At 42.9% G+C, this 17,500-nt stretch overlaps 2 protein-coding genes across 3 annotated transcripts in view; both read right to left on the bottom strand.

The window, feature by feature from the left end:
- The window catches only part of ripk1l (receptor (TNFRSF)-interacting serine-threonine kinase 1, like), a 733,201-nt gene that overhangs the window by 466,809 nt on the left and 248,892 nt on the right, over window positions 1–17,500 (bottom strand). The window lies entirely within an intron of this gene.
- Window positions 1–17,500, bottom strand: part of LOC308093484 (adenylate cyclase type 1-like) — a gene marked incomplete at both ends in the record, with an annotated part of 47,153 nt that overhangs the window by 21,121 nt on the left and 8,532 nt on the right. Inside the window, 3 exons of the mRNA XM_080439822.1 lie at window positions 338–496; window positions 1,474–1,601; window positions 10,511–10,622. Coding sequence (XP_080295948.1) covers window positions 338–496; window positions 1,474–1,601; window positions 10,511–10,622 — 399 coding nt within the window. The remainder of the gene's footprint in view (window positions 1–337; window positions 497–1,473; window positions 1,602–10,510; window positions 10,623–17,500) is intronic.

Here is a 17,500-nt window from a genome sequence, read left to right as displayed (position 1 = left end):
TGACCTCACTGTGGAAGGGCCAAGCTCAGATTACTTTTCAGCCTAATTATTCAGAAAACCCCAGACCACAGAAAATCTACTGAATGTTCAAAGTTCAGATTTTTTGGGTGTAATTGAGGTCATAAACCCCCCCAAAAAACATAAAAAATAAAAAAAAGTGAAAATGAATGTCATAGAACCTTTAAGGCATATTTGGCTTATTAGCCAGGGATCCTTTTAAAAACAACCTCGTAGGGTGTTTCAAGCGCAAATAACAAGAAATCATAATTTTGTACATGAAAACACAGAGCGAGAGAGCTGCTGAGATGTGTGGTTACATAGCACTACTAGCACCGACCCCGGTAGCCCTCCTGCCTCCATCACATTGGCCAGGGTCACGTCATTGGACCACACGTCATACTGCCATTTCCTCAGACCCAGGACGCCACACAACACCCGGCCCGTGTGCAGGCCTACGCGCATGTTCAGGTTGACCTCTGTGGCCTCTGCAACCGACCTGCAGGACAATGACACACTGATTAGAACTTGTGCCTACTGTATGTGTGCACACAGAATGATGTATGCAAATTAAAGATTGTAAATCTGTGTTTGGGCGCTGGTGTGGTTTGAATAATGGTTTTGTGCAGTTGTTGAGCTGTTGTGGCTACCATGGAGAGATTGTGCACTGTATGTACTAGCATGTCTGCTTATAATTCATCCTATACATAACCATTTAACCCATTAAGACCTCAAACGCATCTGTGTAATTTTTTGATTTGAGCTAAACAGCATTATTTTACACTTTGGCTATTTAAGCGCTATTTAAGCGCTATTTAAGCTCATAGCTATTTAAGCGCTATTTAAGCGCTATTTAAGCGCTATTTAAGCGCTATTTAAGCTTATAGCGCGGCACTCTGTGCTTGTATATCTGCTATTTTTGAAAAATCCTTTTCCCCCCAGAAGCCTTTGCTTCTGGGGGGTCCCTGGAACAAAATATTTTGAGATAGGGGTCGGCGGCCAAAAACATATCATTTTGGGGGTCCTTGACGTGAAACAGTTTGAGCACCACTGATATAGAAACATACGTTTTTCATAATACTGTTTTAGAAGACATTTGTAGAATCGGCTTCAGGTCTTAATGGGTTAACAAATTCTCAGCTCTAAAACGCATCTCAATAAAGGAACACAAAATGTTTTTTTTCTGCCAGCCAAATGTGTTTTTTGTACTCTCTCACACTCAACATGCATTAAACACCATCCCCACTTCTAGAAAGGAACTCCTCATCCGGGACTCACTTTGGTCTCCACAAGCAAACGACGATTTGATTTATTTTCCGGCAGACCTCATTTAAGTGTAAAATATGTTAATCACAGACCAAAAATGGAAACGGGCAATTATAAATAATTGTAAGGCCACTCAGATGATCAAGGCAATTACAAAATGTGTCCGCCAAGGAGATAAGGAGGAAGTGGCAGGCAGGTGTGACCACTCACGTTATGGTGTCTATCATGTCCAGGCCCATCTCAACGCAGCAGTGTGCGTGGTCAGTCTTGGGCTGGGTCAGCCCAGACACACAGTAGTAGCAATCCCCTAGGATTTTAATTCTGCGACAGTGATTCTCCTGTCCGCCAGATGGATATACAGAGTGAGAAAGAGAGAGAGAGAGGGGGGGGGGGGTGGCAGAGAGAGAAACATAGTAAGGAGTCAAATGCACTTTCATAAAATCAGTGGTGGAAAGTAACTAAGTACATGTAAACAAACATTGACGACTTTAGTCCTATTTTATACCTAGACTATTTGAAAATAGCCGATCTACAAGCTCACAACACGTCGCATCGCAACGCGTTGTGAGCTTGTAGATCTGCTATTTTTAAAAATGTCAGTACTTTTACTGTTGGTACTTTACGTACATTTTGATACCAATACTTTTGTACTTTTACTCAAGTAAATTTTTAACACCAGAGTTTACTTGTAACAGAGTACTTCTACATTGCTATATTGCAAAACACGCTGTAATTCAGCGATAGAATTTAATTGTTGCAACCATTCAGTGTGTCAGTGGTGTGCACCCGTCCTGCACATGCACACGGATATGTTGTTTGTAGACACTATATCCAACACAAGCTCCTTAGGCTTTGCGCTTAGATCAGAGCTTAAATGAGCCCTCCAAAGTGGCAGCTAATCAACGGATCACTTTAACGTTGGTGAATAAGGTGAGTCATGTTCACTCTCTCCAGAGGCTGTGTTTTTATGAAAGGACGGCGTATAAATATAACCCATCATTAGAGGATGCAAGCCACAGACATCCATCTAAAAGCAAGGAGAGGCATGGACACATTCTCATAACCCTCCCATTGTTTCCATGGAGGTAATGGGATTGTGGGCCAAGCATGTGAGGCGCACAGAGACTCATAATTATGCACATCGGTGTGCACAACGACGAGGTGGAGGCTCTATTTTTAACATGCAAAACCGTGTGAGTTCCAGGAAAGTGAGAGACAGTGACAGCTTGTTAGCAGCGGCACAGAATTGCTCTAAGCAATTTTGACATATACGGTACAGTAGTATTCTAGGTGTGCGAATGCTCGGCAGCAGTAAGGCACACACTATGTGGAATTATTGTGAAACATTACGTATATGTATACTGTATGTACAAACTAAGAAGCACTAAGGAGCAGCCACCTGCCTAAGTTAAGCAGCAACAGAGAACTGTACAGTACAAAATAGAAGAAAGGGAATCTCGCTAAATTGTGCTTCAGACTTGAATAAATATTTTCTCGAGTAAAAACTCAGCACTTGTCAAGCTACAAAACAAGCGTCGCAATTAACCCAACATTTTATACTAGAACAAGTACTGAAGAGAACGGAATTCTCTGCCTGAGAGTGACAGTGAGAAAACAGTCATAAATCTCCATTAAAGACCCCACAAGAGACCCATGTCTGCTGTGCTGGTCTCCCTGGGGCCCTCAGACCAAAACATGCCCCGTTTTTAAGTAGACATCAACTTGAATTTGGACGCCGAGGGATAAGTCACAAGTCATATAACAGGCTCTGCTCTTTTGTACATATTTTTTGTTTTTCATGCTTTTTTGCTTTTTTTGTACATAGTGTTATTTTCTCTGTATTTTTGTGTTGATATTTGAACTGTTTGGTTACTACTATATATGTCTATGAAATGAATACCAAGGACCTAAACGGAAACAAGTCCGCAAGGAATTTTTTGGACGGACCTTTTTGCCTAATAAAATGTTCAATCAATTTCAATCAAAAGGTTTTCCAAATAGTTTTTCTTCTCATATTTCCAAAGCATCTTCATTTGTATTTTAGTTTTCAAAACGCCTTGCCTTGGAAAGATTGTCATTCCCTAATGGAATGTACGGTATGATTCTGCAGGGTTCAGTGAGGTCTTTCAGGGGTAACTCAGGCCACGTCTGAGGGGACAGCAGCAGCAAGGGTGAAGCACGGGTGGGGCTATAGGAAGCATGCAGGGAAAGCCCCAGTACTTATAAAGTCTCCTCCTCCAGTACGTCTCCTGTGTTAATCTGCACTATAGGGGTTTAGGAGCTGATTCAGACCCAAGCAGGATTACTATGGTCATGTGACTCAAGCACTATGGACAATCTGGGTGGTCATGTGCATACATGTGGGGAGAGAGAGCATGAGAGAGAGAGAGAGAGAGAGAGAGAGAGAGAGAGAGAGAGAGAGAGAGAGAGAGAGAGAGAGAGAGAGAGAGAGAGAGAGAGAGAGAGAGAGAGAGAGAGAGAGAGAGAGAGAGATCTTACAACTTGCACGTGAGCCTTCAGTCTGGTCATCTACTAAAAGTCTCTTGAATTGCTTTGTCTCAATTCAATTAGTTCTCAAATGCACATACTGTAGTCATGTAGTTTTTGTAGTTTTTGTGAAACTGTAGTTTTTGTGAATATTTGTCCCAGATACACAAATGTAACTCTCTTTCCAACGTGGGGGAGTCTACATGTGCTTTGATTCAATCAATACACTGTACAGTTAGTATGCATTGTTAACAGAGCTAAAAAGGGACATAGAGATACAGTATGTTGCTCTTTTACTCATTCTTCCTTGCTCGCTGCTGTTTATGTGTACGTGTGAGCCATTCAGCTATTAATACTGATTGTAAACCTGAGTATTCTGGCATTCAAATTCATCAACAATCAAAATCCACCTTCCACTTACACAAAATGTGACCATATTTCATGTGGCCAATAGACATTGTTTCTATGGCATGTTATAGCATGTTTTAAGTCAATATGGTCACATTTTTTAGACACCTAGAGCATGTATCGCTGGGGGCCTCTAGTGGGCAAAGCCACTAGACAAATTACACTTTAACTTTTTTACCCCCCAACACAATAAAGCCAAATGGAGGAGAAATTAAACTGAATGAAAACAGTTAATACAGCTGATACTGTATGTTACATTAGAAATAGTTGACTAAACTTCATATGAAATCAATCAATCAGTCTTGTGGAAGCCACTGGGGTGAATGGGGTTCTTGCGAAGACACCTCTCCACACATGGGTCCAGCAGTCCAGAGCACAGTTTATCAGCACTGGCGTGGTCAGTGTCATTCTTCAGCATGTCCCCCTTGAAATAGACTGCAAGGTCGAAAACGTCGTTCTGTTGCTGCTGGAGCATGTTAAAAGTCAGTTGTGAGCCCCCTTCTTGTGTTTCATGATTCTGCTGTGTTGCAGTTTGTCTCAGCACCAGAGACGGAGGATGTGCGTTATATTTTTGTCTTTGAATTCTTCAGCATGTCCACATACTGTATACTATCCTCTGAACACCACACCAGGCTTTACGATGCATGCCCAGAGGACGAGTTTTGAAGCACACTTTTGAAGCAGCCCGAGTCTCCTTAGGCGTATCTTTGTGGTCACCAGCGGTAGACCATTGTCCATGTCTTTCATCCACAAGACATCCTGGGCTGTATGGAGCATCCTAGTTTAACACCTGTCCAACGACTTCCCCTCGCAAGCGCAGCGGCGTTCGAAACGAGCGCGATGTCGTTGACATAGTCGAGGTCAGGGACGGTGACAGTTGGTACACGACGACTCCTCCTGAGTGGGAGTATGGCCCCCGAGCTCCAGTTCATGTCCAGCGATGGATGGTCTTCCTCAACGCACGGTCGAGTGCAATAATGAGGAGGAAGGGAGCAAGAGTGTCACCCTGTATTACACCGGTGAGGATGTTGAAGGTGTCTGTCTGCCAAGAGGACCTTGGCTCAAGTGTGCTCATACAACCTGCTGATACTGTATCTGGCACTAGCCTCTCAGCAATGCTGCATGCCCTCAGAATGTGGATGAGTTTGTCTCAGTGGATTGTATCCAATACATATCAAATAAGTTGCCTCACAGTGTGGCTTTAAAAAAAAAGGAGTATTAACATATCGTATTATTAACATAACGTAATTAATCAAATAATCTGTAGGATAGACGTGTGTCGTGTAGCACGTGTTTTATTAACAAACATGTGCTGGCAGATTCATACGGGTAAACAGCTAGATTCATGTAACATGAACACAAAGTGGGTAGGCGGATCCTAAAAATGGAAGCAGAGGGAAAGGTAGAGGGTGCAGAGAACCATGGGGCATAAAGAGACACAGTTGAGGGAGGGAGGGAGGCTGAAGCACGGCGATCAAAAGACAGAGAGACAAGGAGCGGAGGAGTTGGAGCGCTGTGATGCAAGGAGGCGCGGCGAGAGGAGAGACAAGGATGAAAAGCTTTGTGAAAGTCTGCCATGGAAACAGAGGCACGACGTGTCGTGTACACGCATGCAGGCGGTTTGGAGCTCACGCAGAGAAGTACAGTTTTATAGAATAGAGGCTGGTTTTATTTTCTTCATTATATTCTAATTATAAGCCAAAGCCTCCACTTGAAACCGATTTTCACTCTCACTTGTATAACACCTGTGACTAAGTGCGCAACAATAACAGCCTGAGAGGGTATAGCATCATAACGACTCCACTGGTATGTGTAGTTATGATTGGAATAAGTAGCGTTATCACTTCAAGAATTCAAGTAAAAAACACACCCAAAAATAGAAGATCTGCAAGCACACAACGTGTTAAAGGGATAGTTCACCCCAAAAAATATTTTTTTTCTATTGATTAGTCACCCCATGGAGACTTGAATTCATAGATATTTTTTTGTTTTTGTCGCATTTCTAAACCAATAATTTGATGACCGGCAGCGGTTCCGGTAGGAGACACAAAGAGTCTCCTTTGTGTCTCCTACCGGAACCACTGCCTACCGGTCCACTGATCATCAAATTATTGGCTTAAACTAAACAAACTAAACAAAATCCATGAATTCAAGTCTCCATGGGGTGACTAATCGATAGAAAAAATGACATTTTTGGGGTGAACTATCCCTTTAAGGTAGCTCTCCACTACACCGACGTCGGCGGCGGTAATATAAGCGTCGGAAAGCGTCTGTGGCCAAAAATCTGTTGTCGAATGGGCGGTGTGCGCGCTGTCGTGTCGGGTCATAAGTTGTAGGGAAGTGTCGAAAACCGCCAGGCTGGTGGAGAGGAGGTAGAGCTCTCTGGTTGGCTGCCTGGAGGGGTAGCGGGGACCCTTTCTAAAATGCAATACAGTAGTAGCCTAGTGCTCAGCGTAAATGTATATATCGATGGTATAAATATTGCTACAGCTGCATGTGTTTTGAAAATGCACACTAAAAGCACCCACGTGTATGGCTCATTGCGTTCAAGCACCAGCCGTCAGCAAAAACAAAACTAAGCGTATAGCCTATATGCCGTATCTCTAACTTATACTTATCATTATCTTTAGCACTTACTGCTGCTTTTCTTTAAGGTGAAATAGGTCTGTAAAATCACTAAAGCAACCGGTGGTATTCTATAGGTTTCACTTGAGTTTTGTTTTATCATTGCAAACCCGAGTGCTCATTCTCCAACTATTTCATGGGACAATGGATATACAGGGTGGATAGAATGGACATTTTATCAATTGAAAATGATGATGATTATATATGACGATGAAACGTTGGATTAGCCTACTTCGTGGATGCGCAAGGCTCGTGCGGTGAGTATCATAACGTAGGCTACTCCAACAGAAATGACAGGCTCCATTTTTTGCTAATCATTCTAGATATTTATTATATTTTTATCCTAAGTTAGCTAACTTAGCTAACTCCTAACTCACTAGGAAAATGATATGGCCGTGTGCGCAATGCGCTGCTATTTGCTGTAGGCACACAGTGTTTATTGTTTTAATTAACATTAGGCCTAAATACAAAATAAATAGGCAACACCAAAATAGTCTAAATACAGATAACCTTGTGCCCATGCCCTAAGCACCCTGCAGTAAGTAATCCTTGCGGAGCCCTGAGGCCCATAGGGCAGGAGCCTATCTCCTGTTTCCTTAGCGTGAAGCAGCTTGATGTACAAGTAACACCCCCTAAACATGACGCTAGTATGTCACAGGGACTTACCCCAATCCAACCCTTGATGCAGAGTGCCAAGCAGGGTGGCACTGGGTCCCATTATTATAGTCGTATGACCCGGCCGGGCATCGAACCCCGACCTCCCAGTCTCAGGGCGGACACTCTAACCACAAGGCCACTGAACCTGCAGTGCCGTAGTGTTATCTTTATAATTTCTGTCCATAATGATTTAAGCATGTAGCCTACATACATGTTCATGTGTTTGTTGTTGAAAGAGACATCAAGCCATAGGCTATTTTTTAGCACCATAGTAGCCGTCTGTCGGTGTCGGCTCTCAGGTGCATTCAGCAACTTTTTTTCACACCTTCCAACCGACTGATCTCCCGACTTCATTGGACTGCCAGTCTGTAGTAGTCTGAAGTAGTCTGTTTGGCTGAGAGCCACCTGTAGTTTGTAGATCTGCTGTTTTTGGTGCTTGCTTATACAATGAAGCAAAAACCACCTCTCCCAAAACCCGGTATCAATCTGCCGCTCGTCTGTTCTATTGCTGCCTAGTGTTCTGTTTACTGAAGATAGTTAAAATGATACATTGATACATGATGAAGATTAAGACCAAACACAACTACTGTAAATGTTTCAATCTTAAAATCAAGTCATAGACTTCTTCCACTACTAAATATAATCTCTAAGCCATTGTAAGACCTCACCTGAGGCCTCTGCCCTGTTAGTGGTATCAGGCTTCTCCTGATCAAATGATGTATGACGTTCAGAAACAAATCAGTCTGCGGCTAATTTGCATATAAATGAAGTTCAGGTAAACAGGTTGTTGTTTTTTGGGCTATTTCGGGGTCACAGCTGTGATCAGCCTCTCCCCAGACTGAAATATTTGCCCCATCTCTTTTGTGAATTGGTCGCTTGCCCTAAATCTGACATTGATGAGTAGTGCTGCTCCGCAAAGGTTTTAAAGGATGTATCTTTGGAAGCCATCCAAAAACAGAGACCAAATGACTGCCATCGATCAGACAAAAGCGAAGCACAACACAATGTTGAAAGAAGTGCACCTGCCGCATGTTTACATTGATAAACAATTAAAAACAAATTGATGGAGAGGAGAGGAGAGGAGAGGAGAGGAGAGGAGAGGAGAGGAGAGGAGAGGAGAGGAGAGGAGAGGAGAGGAGAGGAGAGGAGAGGAGAGGAGAGGAGAGGAGGGGAGATTGGGGGAAGAAGGGCAGGTGTAAGTCTCCTACATCAGTCGGACTTTGGGACAGCACCACATGCCTGGCCCACTTCCTATGTGCATCTCGATGGAGAGTGAACAGGTGGTGTGTGGACGGTGCTGGGATGACGCAATGAAACAGTGCCCAGTGGACATGTGGCATCGCCCGCTTCTCGTCTGGAACAGGGAGAGACAGCATGCCCACTGTGGCCACAGACATGAGTCATTGGTATTGCCACTTCCTGCCAGAGTGGATCAGAATGAGCGGGGCTTTGGGTCAGAGCAAGGCTAAAACCTCTGATAATGGAACTTAAGGGAGCCTATCAGTGTAACTCCAAGCTCCCAGCTAGCAAACCAAGAGCCTATAACTTGATAATTCAGCTCTGAGAGAATGATACATTCCCAAATAGTATATTCCTTCAAACCCAGCTAGTCTAAGAGATGTGAGTGAATATCAACTACAGCCAAATAAATACCCAATTAAAATGTATTGACTTGTTGACATGACTGGACTTAATAATAAATAAATGAGAGTCTGTATATTGTTTTGCATGTAATAATTGGTTCTCCTTATTTAGTATGCTTGATTGCAACTCGGGATAAGGTACAACTTTTACAGGGATGAAGAAAGACTGACTTTTACAGGGATGAAGCAGGACAAGCAGGTGCAAGTTTAATCAGGCAAAAGTGACTGAAACCATTTCACGTAATTTGAACAACCTAAACACGAAAAAAAAAGGCTGCATCCCGAAGTCATGTTCTATTTTGTGCATGTAAACAAACAAGTTAAAAATAGACCCGCCCCAATAAAGCCAAGAAAATGTTGTATGAAAGCAAAAAAGGGTTAGCTGTAATCCGGCGGATTAAGGGATTTCACAGGCACATGTGCCTGATGTAAGTAATAGAGGCCAGATTACATGCAGATAAGTCAGCTGCGGGGTGATCTGCAGGAGCCGTTGGGATTCTAACCTCTCTCCAAACAAACATATGTGTCAGCCAAACTCACACCGCAGCCAGCCAATCACAGCAGCAAAGCTGGACAGGAAATTATACAGTATAATTTGGTAGAGGCACATCAAAATAAAAAAGACATGCAGGGGCGTCAACACAATTTTGATTCATGCATTCGCAATAGAAAATCCCGGAAATCGAGACAAAACGGGAGCAGATTTTCAGCACTGAAAACTGCAAGAAAATGTCACGACAGATGTGTTGATTTAACTCTAAAAACGGACCCTATACCTTCAGAATTAAATTATCCGTGCGTCTATTTTTACACTCTCAGAGTAACCTATATACTGTGTTGACCAGGGTCCCTGTATTACCGCCCTCCTTTTTTTGGGTTGTGAGCTTGTAGACTGGCTATTTTCCCCTGAATGTTCGCCTATTGTGACATGCCCAGAATAGGAATGCTAGGGTTCATGTGCTTAAATCAACACTTCAGATTTTACTCTGTGGAGTTTCCTTATGCAATATGCAAGACCCGGCACCAGTTCAACTCCACAGCCTCTTCATTCAGTTCACACAGAATGCCAGAGTGGAGAGAGACAAGGTTTAGTCAAGGGTAAATCTGGCTTGGATTAAAGACTTTCTGCCAACTCTTCCTCAAATGAAGCCCTGTGTAATCATATGGAACATCATATATGGGCCTCCAGTGTTCTCTGTAGCATCATACTAAGCTGGCATGACAGTGGAGTTAGCAAGTATAGCATGTTCAAAGCCATACACACGCACACACACGTGCAAACACACGCCACCACTAGGCAAGCCTCACATGTCTCAGAGGCTGGACAATGCGCACACAAAGATCAAAAAGGGACGAACATTTCCAGATGAATGATATCAATGATGGAAAAGGAACAATGCTGTTCACAGGAAGTACAATAGACTCACCGTGGCGAGCTCGTCAAACTTTCCAAACAACTCATTTAGCAGTTTAACCAGCTCCTGGGCTGTACACTGGGAGGCGAGGCTGGTGAAACCAACTATATCTGCAAACAGGATGCTGTAGGAGAGAAAGAGAGAGAGAGAGAGAGAGAGAGAGAGAGAGAGAGAGAGAGAGAGAGAGAGAGAGAGAGAGAGAGAGAGAGAGAGAGAGAGAGAGAGATGGGGGGTGTCAATGAAAGTTATTTATAGCAGCACGTTAGACAGTATCACAGAGACCAGATCATTGCCTGAGTGCCTGATCAGATTAGCTGGCAGGGATTTGTTTAAAATGACATTTAGGAAGCCAGAACCAAAGTCAAAGTAAACATTCCCTTCTGTTAACCTGTTTACCACAACCTAACTAATCAAACAGAGAAATTAATGACCCGAGGCAGTGAAGAGGCACTGCCCCCCCCCCCCCCCTCCCCATTCGCCCAGTCTGAGTGGCAGCGCAGTCGAGCAGAACAACTCAAAATAGAACGGATAGCATTCTCGCTGGGATCAAAGTGAAGCCATGTTCTGTTAGGAGCAGATGGGAAGACATTTGTGAGATATAATTCAGTCCTCCAGACAGTAGCAGTCAACAACATAACATAAGCCTCTCTCACCAGGGGGGGAATAATGTGCAGGTGAACTCACCGACCCCTCTCGCAGTCCATTCACAGGGTTGAAGGAGCCTGACATATGTCACTGTGTACGGGGTCAAAGAGATGATCTAAACCGTTGGAGTGCCTCCTCCAAGCTTTTTCCCGGATGCCATTTCCTTCATTTATCATCCGGCTACAGCTTGACAACAGCAGGGCCTAAAGCTAAAATGTGCTTGATGCTGCTGCTCGTCTAGTGTCTTAACCCATTTAGACCGGGGATCATTTTTAGATTTCTTTGGCTACTAAAAAAAAGCAGATCTACAAGCTCATAGCGCGGCACTCGGTTAGAATGCATGCAAATCTTTGAATACATATTTTTAAAGCGAACATTTTTAACTCAAATCTTTGCTTCTGGAGGTTCTACAAATGTCTTCTAAATCCTAACAGTTTTAAAAAAAAACGTATGTTGCTATAATCAGTGGTTCCCAAACGTTTTTCTTGTCAAGGACCACCAAAATTATATGTATTTGGCCGCGGACCCCCATCTCAAAATATTTTGTAATGGGGACCCCCAGAAGCTAAAATTGGAGTAAAAACATTTCCCTTTAAAAATATATATTCAAATATTTGCACAAATTTTCACGATTTTTCAAAAATAGCAGAGCTACAAGCTCATAGCGCGGCACTCGGTGCCGCGCTATGAGCTTGTAGATCTGCTATTTTTGAATAGCCAAATATACAATAATGGTTAAGTGGTTACACAGATGCGTTCACGGTCTAAAAGGGTTAATGTGGTCCTCGTGACCCCGAGAGACCACTTATCACCTTGTATCAGAGCGCGGTGGCTAATCTGAAGGCCTTTTTTCTGGTAAAGGAATTGCCAGCGGTGTTGTTGTGTGAGAGTGGAGGGTGTGAAGGGGGGATTAGTCATCAAGACGGAGCTGACCAAAAAGCACATGCACATCCATGGCCCCCGCGTTGTCAACATCCTGCTGTCTTCATGTGGGCTGGAGACTTCACCGTGTGACAGAAACGTACCGCTAAATGCCATCTTATCATCTCACAGATGCCAACGTAATGAGGGGCAAAAGGGATTGATTTGCTGCGAATATTTTAATTGGTGGCCATCTGCGGGTGACAAACATTGGAGACTAAAGATCTTTAAACGCTGCGTTTAGTGGGTACAATTTAGAAGTTCTATTGGCTAAAATTAACTGATTTAAAGTATTTTTAAAAAATTTAAGAAATATATTAATAATATATTTGGAAAGGAGAGGAGAAAATGTTTAATTCAATTAAATTAATTGTTGGGCTAGCTTTTCCACTTTCAACCTGGCACCCCTATTTTACTTTAACAATAAATAAAAACATTTGTTATAAATTATTTGATCATCATTTACAGAAAAGCATATAGCATAAAGATAGATTTGCTCATGATAGTGACATAATGTTTTCCTAGCAACAAAAAGCAATCATAAATGACTGGCAATATAATTATGTGAGCTACAGCAAACAGTGTGTTTTGTAGATTGCCTAATGTGTAAATTAATTTGATTTCCAAAGTTTTGGCATGATTGAGTACAGTAAGAGTATGTTATCTATTCTAGGCCATTTGCATATATCAATGTGTGAGAGTTGGCAGCTCTAACTTTGGATTGGTTGCTAAAACGAAGAAGCCAAATGATAATAGCAATGACGAAAATAGGCAAACTATTGCTCCACAACAATTAAGCCAGCAGCAGCTAGGGTTCCCTCATGCTCTTTGATGTCAAAGGCATAATAAACATCTTGCTCCTTAATTACTTAAATACTGCCTTTGGTGATCAAAGGTGATCAAGCCTTGCTATCAATGTATCTACAAGTTTTCTCTCTCTCTCTCTCTCTCTCTCTCTCTCTCTCTCTCTCTCTCTCTCTCTCTCTCTTTTATTTTTTTTAAAAACATCTCCCCTCATGATTCTTCCTGGACTACAATGGACTACAGCGCAGACTGGCCCCTCCAGCTGATGTGAATCACCTTGTTAAGACTGCTCTAAGGTGTCAATTACCTTGTCAACCAGCACCTCCACAGTGAAGGGCACCATGGCCACTCCAGTCTCCCACAATAACTTCAGAAGATATGTTAACACCATCTAACAGCACAAATATTTGCATAGACAATACAAATGACTATTTACCTAATACAGTTTAAAACAAATGCATAATGAACTAAAGAAATACCAAACATTGGCAACAATGTTGAAACCAGTTTGCTCCTATCACAGGCATGTGCCCCTCTGGCATCGAGGTCAAACAAACAGCCATATTGACTATATGCACACATTTGTATGCAGCAGCGTCTTTGACTGCGGTTCACATTAGGGCAACTATACTCATGTTTTACTTTCAAGTTGCCTGATTCAGTCAAATCCTCAACCCAAGCCACTCCCTCATCCAGCCTCAGTTCATGCCTCTTGCATAGCCAGATCCATTCAAACCAAGCCAGGCTCTAGCCACGCCTAATCCAATACATCCATTGAAGCCATTTATACAGAGATGATTAGCTCTTCGTTTATCTAATGCACCCTCTCTCTGCAATCTGCAACTAGAGCCATATTTGACCTCCTCACACCCCCATCCACAATTCTCCTTCCAAGCGCTCAAATTCCAAGGGGCATTCCTCCAATTATGCTAATGTTCCCATCTCCCTTGTGGAAGGCACTATAGCCATCTAGACAAATTATATTACAATCTAATCATACTGCAGAGATACATGCCTTGTGCCATCTTGGGGGTCAACCTCCTCCTGGAGCATATGTAGTCAGGGTGTTTGTTGACGTCTAGCCAAACGAGAGAGGTGACCGTGACACTGAAGCATCTGTTCAGTGATGAGGTATCTGTGGCGACCGCAGCAAATGTCAACAAGAGAAGTGGCTGCAAATAAGAGTGTGTGTGCGAGTTTGTGCGTGCGTGCGTGCGTGCGTGCGTGCGTGCGTGCGTGCGTGCGTGTGTGCGTGTGTGTGTGTGTGTGTGTGTGAGAGAGATCATAATGTTCATCTTAAGTATGATATGTTAGATAATTCTTGGGCACTTGGGTGGTGCAGGCGTAAAGTTCCTGCCCACCACTGTGTGGAGACTATAGGGCCCGGGCGTCCCATTGAACCCAATGGACCTTAGTCTTCTCATTTCTGAAGAAGACGTTTTAGTCGAAACGTTAATCTTCCAATAAAGCTTTTGACTGGGAGCCCTGTATAAGCCACAGTGTGCAGACTTTTATTTTTGATTTGCCTGTGATTTGTGTTGGTCCTGCACCTGCAGTGAATGTGCCAGCTCTGTTGGGAAGTGTTATTCAGGGGAAGTGTTATTTGACAGATTTCTCACAATCTGCCATTCTCTCTCTCTGCACAGGTGCACAATTATGCATACACAGTCAAATGCAGAGTGTTAATTAGACTCTGAAAGGGAAAAGATTTACCCTTACGGGTTCCGGGTCCATTATTAAACTCTTCAAAGTTCAATTAACACTTCAGATATTATTGCATAGCATTCCAAAAACACAAGGAAAAGCAGTTATTCTATGATTCTAAGAGTATGCCCATATAGTACATAATTATCCAGAGCCAGGCTATACTACTCACAATGCTCAATTTCACTCCATACCACACTGCACCCCCATCACAACCTCCTGAGATACAAATATGGTTTGCCATCAAGTCCAAGTTAATGGAAGTTGCAGAGAACAAAGAAATCTAAAAATGACACAGATGCTTTCCCGGTCTTAAAGGGTTAATGGAAGTTGCAGAGTCACTCAACTCCATTATCTGTTTTATACCCTCATTGGTCTCACACAAAATCTAATCTGAAGAATCAATTAAACAGTCTTTTTTTTAATGTATAAACTGTTCCATAGAGTTAGCCGGTGTGATTTGAAACACTACAACCTGATTATAGTGGAGTAGAGTCTAGGATTATATTACCTATTTAGCCAGGCCAATGCCTTAAAGGGATAGTTCACCCCCAAAATGACTTTTTTTCTATCGATTAGTCACCCCATGGAGACTTGAATTCATGGATATTTTTTTTGTTTTTGCCGCATTCCTAAGCCAATAATTTGATGACCGGCAGCGGTTCCGGTAGGAGACACAAAGAGTCTCCTTTGTGTCTCCTATACCGGAACCGCTGCCTACCGGTCCGCTGGTCAAATTATTGGCTTAGGAATACGACAAAAACAAAAAAAATATCCATGAATTAAAGTCTCCATGGGGTGACTAATCGATAGAAAAAAAGTATCCCTTTAACCACCTTCAACCTGCCGTCCCTATTTTTGGGCAAAATAAAAGGTGGATCTACAAATTGTTGAGCTCACATGAAACTGGAGCTGCCATGCCACCTGCTATTTGGTGTCCATTTATGAACAGAACACGGGCAATTCTTAGCAATCTCTGGAAATGCCTTCGATGTGCACATTAGATGAATCCCCTAACTATGAGACTTTGACATCCCACAGCTTTGGGGTCACTCGGTGCCATTGCTGATTTATTGTTCTGTTTTTGCGGAGACCATAATTATGACCACATTCTCGTATTGGATTTCAATCAAATCAAATGTCGCCCTCAGCCTCGTAAACGTAATGAGAAAACGTTAAGTAAATTGTACTGCTCACTGTTTGCTTTCTAATTACGGCCCACCCAAATCACATAAATCATGTCCGCATCGAGCGTAGATTACTCTCACAGGGTAGCTTTAGCTGAAGGAGTGCAAGGCACAAAAGCAATCAGTGGAGCTCCACTGAGATGTGTCCACGTTTAACCATCACACGCGCTCGCGGCGTTACGCAACGACAATTTAGACTCCACTGCTTTTAATCCCCCGCAGCGGCTTAATCCCGGGGCTAAGCAAACTCTGCCTCGCGCCTCCCAGCTTCACAAAGGGAACGAGAGGTAAGATAAGAGGGGGGAGCATGGAAGATACAGAGCAGGGTAGTGCGACTGAATTAAGAAGCACGGAGAGAGAGAGAGAGAGAGAGAGAGAGAGGGGGGGGACGAGAAGGGAATGAAAATGTGAATAAAAAGTATTTCATAAAGTGGAATCAAGAATTTAAGGGAGATGAGGTTTATGTAAAGAGTCACGTTTTCATGCATACCTATATATGAGTGATGACAAGGTACAGTAAGAAGATAGCCATAGCTATCTGTACAGTAGTTACAGGAGTGCACTCGGTAAGTGAGATTTGATGGATACAGTATAGCAACAAGAAGAAGAAATGAAGAGAAACAATCAAGTGACTTTAAAGACATGCCTTGTCTTGTCCAGTCACACCCAAAGTTGGGTGTGACTGGACAGTGGCTGCTCAACCTATAGAACCCCACTGAGTACGCCAACACGCACCACTCAGTTTACACACATATTTGCATAGCCTGATTATCAGACTGAAGCTGCGCGGAGCTTCAGTCTGGCTGCAGTGTAGGCGATTACAAGGGGGAGGGGATTCAAATTTCCTTAAACCAATCATCACAAGAGATCCACGGATCCGCCTACATCTGACGTCATCGCACGGCTTGTTTTAGCAGATATTCGCTGATTGGCTTGTCGTTAGACCCACCCCCACCTCCGACTCTCATTGAACGCTGCTTTTTGTACCGAATAAATCCTAGGTTCACATTACAACACCAGACCAAGAGGGGCAGTTCACTCAGAGAGTGGGCGGGGTCTATGGTCTGGAACCAGGCTAATATTTGCACTCAAAGGGCCACGATGGAGATAAGCTCTCGAGCTTTGTTGTGTTTTACACTTTTGACAGATATGTACAACAACTATGTCTATGCATGTTTGCCAATAAAAAAGTCAATCAATCAATCAAAGATTGAAAAAAGAAATGGGAGAAAGGTTGCCGGGTGATGGAGGGTTAGAATGAAAGCAATAAGAGGAGAGAGAGATAACTCAGAGGTCCCCTGACGCACAAGTAACTCCTTCTGCCCACGGGCGCAACATTTGGATGTTCATGCCATCTGGCAAAGCTCTACACTTATACAGCAACTTCAGCACCAAGCAATTGATTGAAAGCTGTGATACAAATCGAATTATTGTTTCGAGAAGAAGAAAAAAAACACATTGTCACTGTCGGGTGACAAGTCTAAATCTCGTACTTTTCAGGAAATGGAAAAAAGAAGCTGTGTTCCAATGGATCCACAGTAGTTATTATTTAGTCACAAGCTCTTGTAATACTTTTCATTGGTTCAATATTTATAAAACTCAAAGACAGACTTAACCACTTTCACTTAAAATCTTTCAAAAATAGCAGATCTACAAGCTCACAATGCGTTGCATCGGCTATTCTTGCTACTTTTGTGTGACACTGTAGTATGACGAAGTAGGGCATTCATTTATGAAAAAA

This window comes from Gymnoscopelus braueri (assembly GCF_963280865.1).
Source record: "Gymnoscopelus braueri genome assembly, chromosome: 10".
Taxonomy (NCBI): domain Eukaryota; kingdom Metazoa; phylum Chordata; class Actinopteri; order Myctophiformes; family Myctophidae; genus Gymnoscopelus; species Gymnoscopelus braueri.
This window is presented reverse-complemented; position numbering and strand designations above follow the sequence as displayed.